This window comes from Rhopalosiphum padi, chromosome 1 (assembly GCF_020882245.1).
Source record: "Rhopalosiphum padi isolate XX-2018 chromosome 1, ASM2088224v1, whole genome shotgun sequence".
NCBI lineage: Eukaryota > Metazoa > Arthropoda > Insecta > Hemiptera > Aphididae > Rhopalosiphum > Rhopalosiphum padi.
The window spans coordinates 85,923,140-85,935,031 of record NC_083597.1 but is presented as its reverse complement, the minus strand read 5'-3'; the positions used below and the strand labels follow the sequence as shown (position 1 = coordinate 85,935,031).

Genomic DNA, 11,892 nt, shown 5'->3' with positions numbered 1-11,892 from the left:
GTATTCACTTCGCCACACTGCCTTTAATAGCAACTATAAGAATATTGTACAATGAATAGGCAGCGGGGAAAAATGTAAATATTTTATTGTTACCTGTAATAAACATCACTAGTATTCAATGCATGAAAAAATGTAGATTACTTTATGGTTTGAAGTCATTAACATGTTCTTAATCTTTATAATATAATAGGTTAAAATCTTTTTCAATAAAATAAAAACAATTCCAACTTTATTATTCATACAATAACACCACAAAGAAATAAAGAAAGAATAAAGTGTATAAAAATTAAAATGACAATATTGTTCTGGTGTTTGATACAAAAACTGAACTTATAAATAAATGCATTCAAACAAAAAAAAATATTTATAATAAAAGATCTTTTTTCTTTATTCCAGAACAAAAAAAGGTATTCCAGTTAAACAAAATAACATGAATTCTAGTCAACTAGTATACTAGCATTGGACTAAAACAGTTCACTACATTTCTGTTAAATTAATAAGCTTTATGAAACTTAACAAATACAAAATATAATGTCATTGAGTTTTTTTGTAATTTTAAAACAGTACTATGTATAATTATAATATACTTATTTGTACACAATTCATTTTTCTAATACCACTTGACTATTTTAAAAATATTTTAGTAATAAATTATTGAATAAATAAACTAATACTGTTTATTGTTACTATATTCATTACAGCAAAACAAAAATAAAAAATAAAAATGTATAAATAAGCTATTAAAAAATTATACAACATATTAGGCAGTGGGAGGGTATAATTAAAGTAGTATTTAAGTAATTAGATTATATTTTAAGTAAAATTTTGCAAGTCATTTACATGGTAACACTTATCTAAACTACTAAAAATCAATGTCAAACATTTTGTCATCAAATTTAATTTATCATACGTATATATTATAATTTATATTAGCTTAAAAATAATTAAATTAGTGTGCAATTAAGCTTCCATAATAATAACCTTTGGTTTGTGTAGTTTTGAAACTAATACAGTTTCAGTATTAGTTATTGAACATAACAGATCTGTTTAATATACGCCTTCCATAAAGGACGCATCAAAATGTAAAATTAACAAACGCATAAAAGCCATCTCTTTACGAGCATTGTCAAATATTACACGAGGATCAATTGAAGTACAACGTAAACAATTAGGAGCCATAACCATAGCCAGGTTACTGGCATCCATTTTGGTAACATGAACAACTTCAGGTTTGGTAAACAATTGTAGGAAGTGAATAAGATATGCCAAAACAGCTTTATTTATAGGTGGTAATCGATGAATAATAGCAATAGCACGGCGAGCATCTTGATGAGCTGCAATACACTCAGCATACATGTGATCAGGTACAAGAGGCTCATATAATTCACGATACCATAGTTTTAATAAAGATGCTGGAGTATGAGCATCAGTCAACTCTTCAGATCCAGGAACTTCCCATACATCTAAACGACTCTTAAGGGTCATAACTTCGTCCATGTCAGCTGGTACTCTATAAGAAACAGTATACAAATTAGAAATGTTAAATATTTAATAAATATTTATAAACTATAATATAATATCTATAGCTTGTCTCACGAATGAAAGGTACCATGTCTAACCAAAAATTGGATATTCTTGTGCATTCCCATACCGCATGTATAGTACCCCCATGTTTGGCCCGGAACCAGTTTGTAGCTCAGTCTACATGTGAGAAACGGTACTTTTTTTTTGTGAGACAGACTATATATTATAGTAAAAAAAAAATTTTATATAAAAATCTAATTAATAATATTGTTTTGGTTACCTAAATATTCCTTCTGTTTGATCACCTCTGTGCCTCAGTACTAGTTCAGATAATATGGTTTGTACCCAAGGTAATTTATAGTTTGGAAAGCGTTCTTTTTGAAGATCAATAACTTCACTGATTGTATTTCCAAAAAGACTAGGCCTGAATATTTGCATCTGATAAGAAACAAAAAAATATTATAAATAAACTAACTATTTAGTAAATATAATTAAAAATAAAATCAATCTTACTCTAGCTTGTTCAATATCTTCCAGTGTTGGTCTTCGAACAGCTTTTTTACCATCTACACCCATTCTATGTAATCTTTTAGTAGCCACACTGGCATAATGGCTTACTTGAACATGAACAGGCCAACGACCAACTTCAGTTGCATAACTGTCTAGACCTGGATCTCTATGTCTTTCCATGTAACTTTCTAAGTATTTTTGTAATTTAGGAGACGGTGGGAAAAAAGATAAACAAATTGCCAAAAGTTCCCATCCACGGCGTAAGCTTTCTCTAAAAATGATAAAATTTGATAAATATATGACAAAAATCTTACTTATTTAAATGAATATTTATACTTTCTAGGATTTTCTGTTGTTTGTCTACATATTTGTATGTATAATTCATCTCTGAGGGTTGGTTTCATAAAACCAGTCATACATATTTCTAAGGCCACACTGTTTAATGTCATTCCTAATTTTGCTTTGCGATCACTCATATAGGTTTGAACTAATTTAAATAAATCACAAGCTTCTTTTTTCAATGCTTTGTCAGACAGAACTAACATAGGTTTGCGAATTGGGTCCTATAAATATTTGATTTAAAATTAAATTAAGATGTAAATTTAATTTTAAAAAAATAATTAATTATTTAGTTTTTACCTTGGACCATGAGAGCATGTCTCTTACTGAAAATTTTTTTCGGAAAATACCCTTCTTATGTATATTTAAGTTATCCTGGGCATATTTTTCAATATCACTTTCAGAAGTAGTTTTTTTATCTCGATTCAACAAAGTTCTGGAAGTCTAAATATAGTTTAAGTTTAAGAATAATGTAATTATAATTTCATTTAAATTTAAGATGTTTCACACTATTCTAATAGCATTTGCAAAAGCATATATAAACCTGTTCGTAGTAATAGGCAGGCGAACAGGAACGAGCATCTTGAGATAATGATGGGTGGAATACACCGCGATTGGAATTTGCATAACGAGCCAGCATAAACTAAAAGCACACACAAGAAAAAAACAATAGCTAACATGCAAAAAAAAATAAGAAATCTAAAAAAGGTATCATATATGAATAAGTATTACCATTTCTATACTTAGATATTTAAGTATAGAATATATATTGATAAGACAATAAACTAGAAATATATGATTTATCTCAATATTAGCAAAACATGGTCGAGTAAATAAAATATTAAATAGATACAAAAATATTTTTTTGAATTCTTATTTGTAATAATATATAATAAATACAATTTCGAAACTTATGACTTATTTTCTTGTCAGTAATAAAGTTTTATATATAATTAATTTTAATTAATTTTCTTATTTGTAATCATACTATAAATCAATATATATATTATATAATATTACATTGTTTATTTTGAAATTATTTAAATTATAAATAAGTGTAATTGCTATACATTTATATTAACCGACATATTTTAAACTATATTATATAATATATTCATATTTTCATTGTTTTCTTAACTTACTTCTATGTATAATGCATATGTCTGGACAATACTTAAATTGAATTATTATTATTACCGTGTTATCTTATAATTACATTGTATATTGGACATAAATTTGTGAATTTAATGAAATAGAATAATAATAACTGATTAATATTTTTTTGGTTGGTTAAATAAAAAAATTACTCAATTTATATCAAAATAATATTGGGTATGTACTATGTACAAATATATAAATATAACCTGTTTTAAAATTAAAATATAATTCCCATACGCCCATACCACATACCCATAAAAAATATTTTCCTAATTTTTTCTCATTATAATTGAAACCTGTTTTTACTATCTAAGTATCACCTATACATTTATTTATCTAAAAATGACTATAAATTAATAGATTAATAACAGTGATGCCCATTGTATATTTTACATACTATCATTCAAAAGATTTTAATACTTTTTATAGAAATATAATATTTATATATAGCCACTACAATTCTAAGAAAACAATCATACTTATCTTAAACAATATATTTTTATTCAAAAAAATTAAAAATTTATATAGACACGTGCTAAAATACATAAAATGTGTGTTTACCTCATTTCTTTCCATGATTGGAGAATATAAAGCTGCGGGAGGTTGAACATGTTGATCTTTTCGTCTTCTTAATGATGTATGTTGAGTTTCTAAAGGAAGAGTTGGAGCTGTATTGCTAAACGGATCTTTTAAAAATAATAATTAAGAATAATATAACCATGTTATTGTTAATCTATGAAAAAAAAAGTTTATTTTAATTAAAAACATTAAATTACCAGACATTGATGGTGTGACTAGATTTGCTGATCTTTGAGATGACAAAGTATTTGTAACTGTATTATAATAATGTTGATTACTACTAGATTCAACCGCATAGTCACTAACTCGAGTATCTAAAATTTAGTTTGTTTATAAAACAGTTATAAAAGTATAGGATATTAATTATGTTACCATTGACATAACTGCGGGGTTGTGATGTTCTCATTGCTGTCAAATGATCATAATCTAATTCATCTCTTAAATAATGTCTAGAAGATGCATTTGATGGAGATGGTGAACTAGATTGTTCACCTTGACTAACTGCTCCTTCATCATCAGCAAACTCATCACTATCATATCCAGTAGCTGTTCCCATAACACTGATTAAATCTTCAATTTCAGCATCATCATCTTCAGAACAAGTACCAACTGTATCTCCAAACCTATATGATGATCCTGTAAATTATAAAAAACAATAATTGTTAAATTTTCAAAAATATATCTACAATCTATCTCATGAAAAGAGTAACCTCAGATGGCAGACAATTTTTGTTCAATTCAGTCAGATTACATCACATGAGTAAAAAGGTATAAGTTTTAATAGACTAGCCACTTCCAAAAAATTGCTTTACCATTTTAATCTTAGCAAAATTAGCTAAATACATGCTAAACAGTTATTGGAATAATAAAGTTATGCTTTCAAAGTACAGCACTTAACATGCATTAGTCATATCCATTGCTACTGGTATACACAGAAGTCTACTGCCTGAAGTTACTCTTTATAAGATAGAGAACAGAATAAGTAATTAAATTAAATACCTGATAATTTTGCTTGTTCTAAAATGTATTGATGAAGTGGCAAAATTCTCCCTTCAAACATGTCTAAATTACTATATAATGGGGTTTGTTTTTGGTCTGATGTAGCTGGACTAACACTTTTTCGTACAGCTCCACCACGTTGACTAGACGAGCTTGAATGATTAGATACAGGTCTTGCTTTTAAATCTAATAAAATATATTTATTTCAACATTTTTATTAAAGTGAAATCATATGGAACCATGGAATTAAAATCACGTTAAATTTAAAGATTAACAATTACTAATCAAGTTATGTATAACTTATTTTAAACTAAATCTGAATCCCAAATACAAAATACCCCTTTTAGTCGAGAAGAAAGGGAAGTTAAATGGTGATTCTAGTGTGGGACTAACCCTATAATTTATTTGGAAGTATTTAAATAAATAAACATTGTAATAAATATTTTTATTTGACCTTTTAACTATGAAAATAAACTTTCTAGTGTTCAAAAATATAATGGGAAAAATTGTTTTACTATACAATTGTAACTTAGTTAAAAATTATACATATTGAAACAAATAAAACATATTATAACTCAAATATGAAACAGCAAAACATATGATATGAAGGATTAACTGAATAAAGGCGACACATCTGTATTTACTTAAATTAGTTTTATGGAGCATTAAATACTCTTTTTATAAGTAAAAAATTAAAAATGTTATTATTGACTCACGATTATCTATAGCTTTGTTGTCAGATCTTAACCTTTGATCAATTTTACTAGCTGTTGGAGGACTACTTGATACACTAGAACTGGAATTATCATTTTCTCCAGAATCATCATCACTACTTGAAAGTCCAACATCTTTTGAACATTTTGTATGTTTTATTGATTGTGTTAAAGATGATTTTGAACTAGACTGACTTGGAGCAGCTGGTGGAGGAGGAGGGGCTGCGAAGTTAGCATATTCAGGAGTTAATGGTGGCCGTGATTTAGATGCTGTAGGAGATCCAGTATCGGAGTGAGAATGCCATTTCCGAGAACTCTATAAATTAAACAATAATAATAAATAATTGATAGGTAACGGTAAATAAATAATGTATAATACCAAAGGAGTGGATTCTACTGATTTTTTGCCATGTCGTGGAGGCATTCCAAGTAATCCACTTGGAGCAAGATATTTTTCATGCATTGAATCTTCTTCTTCAGCTTCAATTGAAGTTTTAGTAGCAATTGATTTTTGTGCAAAACTTTGGCTCCTACAAATCTGACTATTTGATAAACTGGAAGACAATACAACAGGAGGGCGAGGACGAGAACAACTATTGTTACGATTATCATGACCAAGACTATAGCCACCTCCAATACTTATATCAGTATCAAAGCTTTTTTGTTTGCCTAATAATAATTGGTATTGAGAAGCATTGGAAGAACTTCGTTGAATAGGAAGATTATTTTGTGGTATAGGTGGTTGAGAAAGTTTCTTTCTAAATAATGGTGTACTGGCAGACATTGATAAACCAGGATTAGCATCTTTGCCACTGGATGATTGAATAGAAACACAACTTGAATCACTTGAACGACCAGAATCCTACACAAATAAAGCAACAAATTTATAATTATAATATCAAAAGAATATAGCATAATAGTATATTTGTATCAATTAATTATAATCGTAAACCTAAAATAAAAGTAACTATTTTAAATTTCAAGCTAGAATGAAAATTACTTTAATTGTTGAATATTATAAAAAAACATTATCAGTAATCACTAAAGGTAATAAATTATTTTCTTTGTGTATTCTTAATACAATAATTATTCAATTAATAATAATTTTCTATTATTAATATGTAAAGGTCAAGATAACTTATACTTATCTTGCTAGCTAAACAATAAGTAATGTCAAGTGTTTAAAATATAAATTATAAATTTAAACTATAAATTTATAATTATTTAGATAAGAATATTGTTTTATAAATTTTATATTTTATAAAAACATATTATAATATCAAGTTAAATAATTGTTTTTATTATAAGCTAGTGGTTAGGTTTGGTTATAATTGTCTATAAGCAGCAAACACACAATTTATCTTTGAGGAATTACAATTAGCTTAAAATAAATATTTATGTACAGTGAAACCTGACTTAATGGACACCTCTCTCGGCAAACTAAATAATAAAGTAAAAGGATTAAAAAGAAATATTCTAGTGTATTTTTACTTGTCTATAATGAGCCTTACCAATAATTGCGTATGTTTACAATTATTATGTATGTCAATATTTACAATTGATTTTTTTTTCAGAAAAACACAAAATTTTTATTAAATAGATGTGTATGTAAATTTAACTAAAAAAAAATTAAAGATTGTCTACATAACTACATATATAGGCTTATATCATGGTTATCTATTCAAGTGGATAACCATGGTAATACGTTTCACTATATTTAAAACATGGAAATAGTATGAATTATTATTGTTTAATTAACATGATTACTGCTAATGACGCCAAATGGTGTCAATTAACATCTTTTGCAAGTGCAGAATGACCTCAATTGTCATCATCTACTTTGTTATTAAATGCACAACAATTTGGTCATCATTATGATTAAACTATTGGTTTTTTTTAGCATCTCTTATTCTCTTACAAGTATTACTTTTTATATATATATGCAAGTCATTAATATTTTAATTTTTCAATTTTTAAAATAATTTTTTTCTAAACCCCAATTTTTTCAGTACCATGAAAAATATAATCAAATATGATATAGAGTTAATGTGCTGTAAATGTAATTTACATAAAAAATAGCTATAAAATAATATGAGGTTAATAATTCAACATTTTAAAAAGGTTATTGTTATTATCTAAAATTTTACAAAAATCATTTATTTAGTTTATTTTACAATAAACAAAAGTATATAAATATAATAACTTTTTTTTAAATAAAAATATTAGTATTACTCACTTGTGAATAAGCAGTACGATTGTACCAAACATTAGGCTGATTTCCACGTCGTCCTCTACTTGGTGTACTAGCTTGTTGTTGATGTCTAAATGAATACAAAAATTAATAAAATAAACTTTTTACATTCAAAATTCAAAATTAAATTGATATACTTATGATGGTGGTGATGATGATGATGGTGAGATCTGCGAGGAGTAAGAGGAGAAGTTTGAGTTTCAGAATCTACAGAGCGTTTCGTTGAAGCAACCGGATCCATTAATTTAAAAGTTCTAACATTCTCAACGTTACCCTAAAAAAAATAAAATTTAAACTTAACAAACATAAACTGGATATTTGCAATTAATTTATTAGGTGAACAAATTACATAAATATTTACATTTATACTTGTGACAAAATGTTTATTTTATTAATATAACTTACCAATGTTTGATTACTTGATGAAAGGGGTACTGTCATTCTATTGCGGCCAGGTGTCTGAGTTGACACAGATTCTTTAGAATATTTACGATCATTTTCATCATTCACAGCAGGTTCAGTATTTTGTTTTAATGTTTGTAATTTAGCCAAAGGTATAATATCAGAATTGGGAGGTCGATGCCAAACTGTTTTTTGAGAAGCTGTATTATAATAGTAAAAACGATTTGTGATAGGGTCAAATAGTTCCCACCACTGGTTGTTGTCTGTCTTTTTCCTATAATATAAACAAATGTGATGAATAAAAATAGAGTTGGTTTATTTTAGTATGCATAAAACTATATTTCATGGAGTAGGAAAATTGAGCAAATCAATTATATTAAATGCAATTTGTATGAAACACTTTATGTAACATAAAAATATATTAACTCTATAACACCACCTAATATACAAATACTAGAACAAATTACAATACAGATATTTTAAACCAACAATATAATTGTTGTTGGTTACCCTTGTAGGAAATTGATGGTAATAACAATATGATATAAATAGCTCTAAAATTAAACATTTTTTTTGTAACACATGTGTTATCTAAACAAATCAATGATGTAATTTCTGTTGACAAGCAAATTTATTATGACCTAAGTCTTAAATGCTTCATTATAGATTGAATAATTTTGTTTTATTAAATTTCCAATTAAAAAAAGTTTTGTAGTTAATACTGCATAATATAAATTATTAATAATAAGCATGTATAAAATACTTTAAAAAAAATATATAATTATTGCATATCAATACTGCTATTATTGATATTAAAGTTTAATCTTCATTAAAATTATATAAATCAAAAGTATTTTTAAAATATATTATATAATTTTAAATAATTATATTTTAAAGGTAATACAAATAAATAAATTATATTTGAGGTAACGTTTTAAGGTTACTCTAGTTTGTTTGGAATGTTAAATGATTAATTATTTAGTTAAAACTAATACTTATAGTTTATTAAGTCTCTTACAACATATAGTTTAGGTTTCTCAATTTAATAGAGATATAAATAATAATAACATAATTGATTGAATATAATTGACTCAGAAGAGCATCAATTATAAGGGTAACAAGACATTTCAAATCAAATCTTACTTGATTAACTTGAGTAACTTGGTAAAAAAATATTAATTAATTTAATTAAAACAATATATTTTTTCAAGTTCAGAAAATTAAAACAATTTTTAAATAATTTAAAGTAATAATATTATTTGTTTATCAAACGTTCATCTAAAATGTTCTTGATATTTTACTTTAAAAACTATATAAAATATTAGATATCGTGTACATGGGTAATTAAATAATAGAATACATAGTTCAAAATCTCAGATCAAAATTATAATTGTTGTTAAAGCAGAAATCATAAATTACAAATTGATAAGAAATGGTGTTTTACTGAAAATATGTCAATAATAAATAGCTAAAGTACAAATTTAATAATAATCAAAATTAATCTTTGTAAAAAAAAGTAAATTTAAGTGCACATGAAAAAGTATGATAGTTAATCATAAACTATAATCATTAGGTAAATAAAATAATATCTATTAGATAACCACCATACTTTGTATATCTTATGTTAATTATATTTAAATATCATGAATTTATTAGTTCACCAATAACATCATTAAATTAATTTAAAGGTAATATTTAAAAATAAAATATTAAACAAATTTGTAGTTTGTAAACAATAATAAATTTAATTAAAAATTATAAGCATAATTGTATTAAAAACGGTTTTGCTCGTAGTATTTAATAATTATTTTAATTTAGTAATAAACTTAAGTCTTACCCTATAATTTATTTATTAAATTATAAATTAATTTAATTTTTTTTAAATTACTACAATTTAATTAATTTGTAATAAAAACATTTTACTTTTAAACATAACATTTATCATATTAAATGCATCTTTGAAATAAAATTGACATACCGATAGAAAAAAATAAAAATATAATTGTGAATTAAGAATAAGATTTACTATACAATGAAAATTCCATTATTTCTATACTCAAAGGCTAAAGGTCATAATATACCTGATATGTATTATGTTTACAAAAATGAATGAAAAAAAATAGCCAATTCAATTGTCTACAATATATCAGTTCAATTCATTTGAATACATGAAACATAAATATTTAAATACATAATAAAAGTACTTACACGGGCACTCCTATAGGCGCATCCCAAACACATTCACCAGTTGTCAAATTTGCATACATATGTTCTTTGGTCCTGGGTTCGATTATCTCGACCCATTCCACCCTAAAATTTATGATATTCAAAATCTTAAGACATAAATAATAGGTAGAACAATAGATACAGAGAGACCAATATTCAGGACATATATAAATAGTTATTATGGAATCTGAATTAAACAAACAGTATTACCTTTCCGATGTCAATGATGTCATTTTATTGTTGAACTTGTGTAGTTTGCTTCTCAAACGACTGCAATCAATGGTCTACATAGTCGGTAAATTTTTGTTGAAAGAACTAAAACGTCCTATACTCCTAATTCTTTTAGTCTACACTGGAAGTCTAAAAATTTGTTTTTTACTTTTTGATAATGTTATATACATATATCTCTATAAAAAAAATTCGGCCATCTAGTACCAACACCATCTGATCTGCAGTAAATATATTTAAAATGTGTACAACCTCTTTGAAACTTAAGGATTTGTTATAGCGGGAAATTTAATATTTTGTGTAGATTAGCAAGCTTCAGACTGCTACAATAAAGTAATATGATATTATAATTTTAAATTTATAATCGTAATATTATATATATTATATATTATCAATTTTATACCAATATTATTGTTAACTTGTAAAATAAAACTAAAAAATCAAAAAAACTTTAAAAAAGTATATTTTACCGAGAAATGGTCAACGTTAATGTTTTATCATTTAAAATACAGAATGATTCACCAAGTATACGCATTCCTTATTTTTTTTTAATAATTCAAATATTCAACATTTTTATAATTTCTAAATAATAAGCTTAAAAAAGACTATATTTTTAATGAGTATCTGAGATTTTTGTACCATTTAGGAAATATCATATTTTTAAATATCATATTCCTTATCATTAATATACATATTTATATAATTCAAGGTAAATCTATGATAAAAATACATTTTTTAATTATTATAATTTGTATTCATAAATGTCCAATACAAATGATAATCACGAATTTTAAATAATAAAATACAAGTGGATCCCATTTTTGTCGTAAACACGATTTTAGTTTTATTATTATGTAGGTACTTTGTAGGACTATTGTAGGTACATACTACATAATATGAACATATCAAAATCATTTAAATGTTTTTAGTTGCTTCATCATTGTTTCCTTTATTTTTAAGTTG

The 11,892-nt window shown here is 25.3% G+C and overlaps 1 protein-coding gene across 2 annotated transcripts; it reads right to left on the bottom strand.

The window, feature by feature from the left end:
- Positions 1 to 212: 212 nt before the first annotated feature.
- Positions 213 to 11,083, bottom strand: LOC132930542 (rho GTPase-activating protein 39). Of its 2 annotated transcripts, XM_060996477.1 has the most exons (17): positions 10,912 to 11,083; positions 10,684 to 10,785; positions 8,479 to 8,749; positions 8,211 to 8,347; positions 8,059 to 8,143; positions 6,202 to 6,684; positions 5,826 to 6,138; positions 5,110 to 5,295; positions 4,483 to 4,746; positions 4,308 to 4,424; positions 4,093 to 4,217; positions 2,918 to 3,016; positions 2,674 to 2,817; positions 2,371 to 2,597; positions 2,038 to 2,305; positions 1,805 to 1,962; positions 213 to 1,510 (listed from the first exon to the last, which is right to left on the bottom strand). In XM_060996477.1, exons 1-17 carry the CDS (start codon positions 10,932 to 10,934, stop codon positions 1,048 to 1,050), a joined length of 3,465 nt encoding a protein of 1,154 aa, XP_060852460.1. In that variant the 5' UTR covers positions 10,935 to 11,083; the 3' UTR covers positions 213 to 1,047. The 2 variants fall into 2 exon arrangements, with proteins under 2 accessions (XP_060852460.1, XP_060852467.1); XM_060996484.1 differs by lacking the exon at positions 2,918 to 3,016.
- Between the last annotated feature and the right edge of the window lie 809 nt (positions 11,084 to 11,892).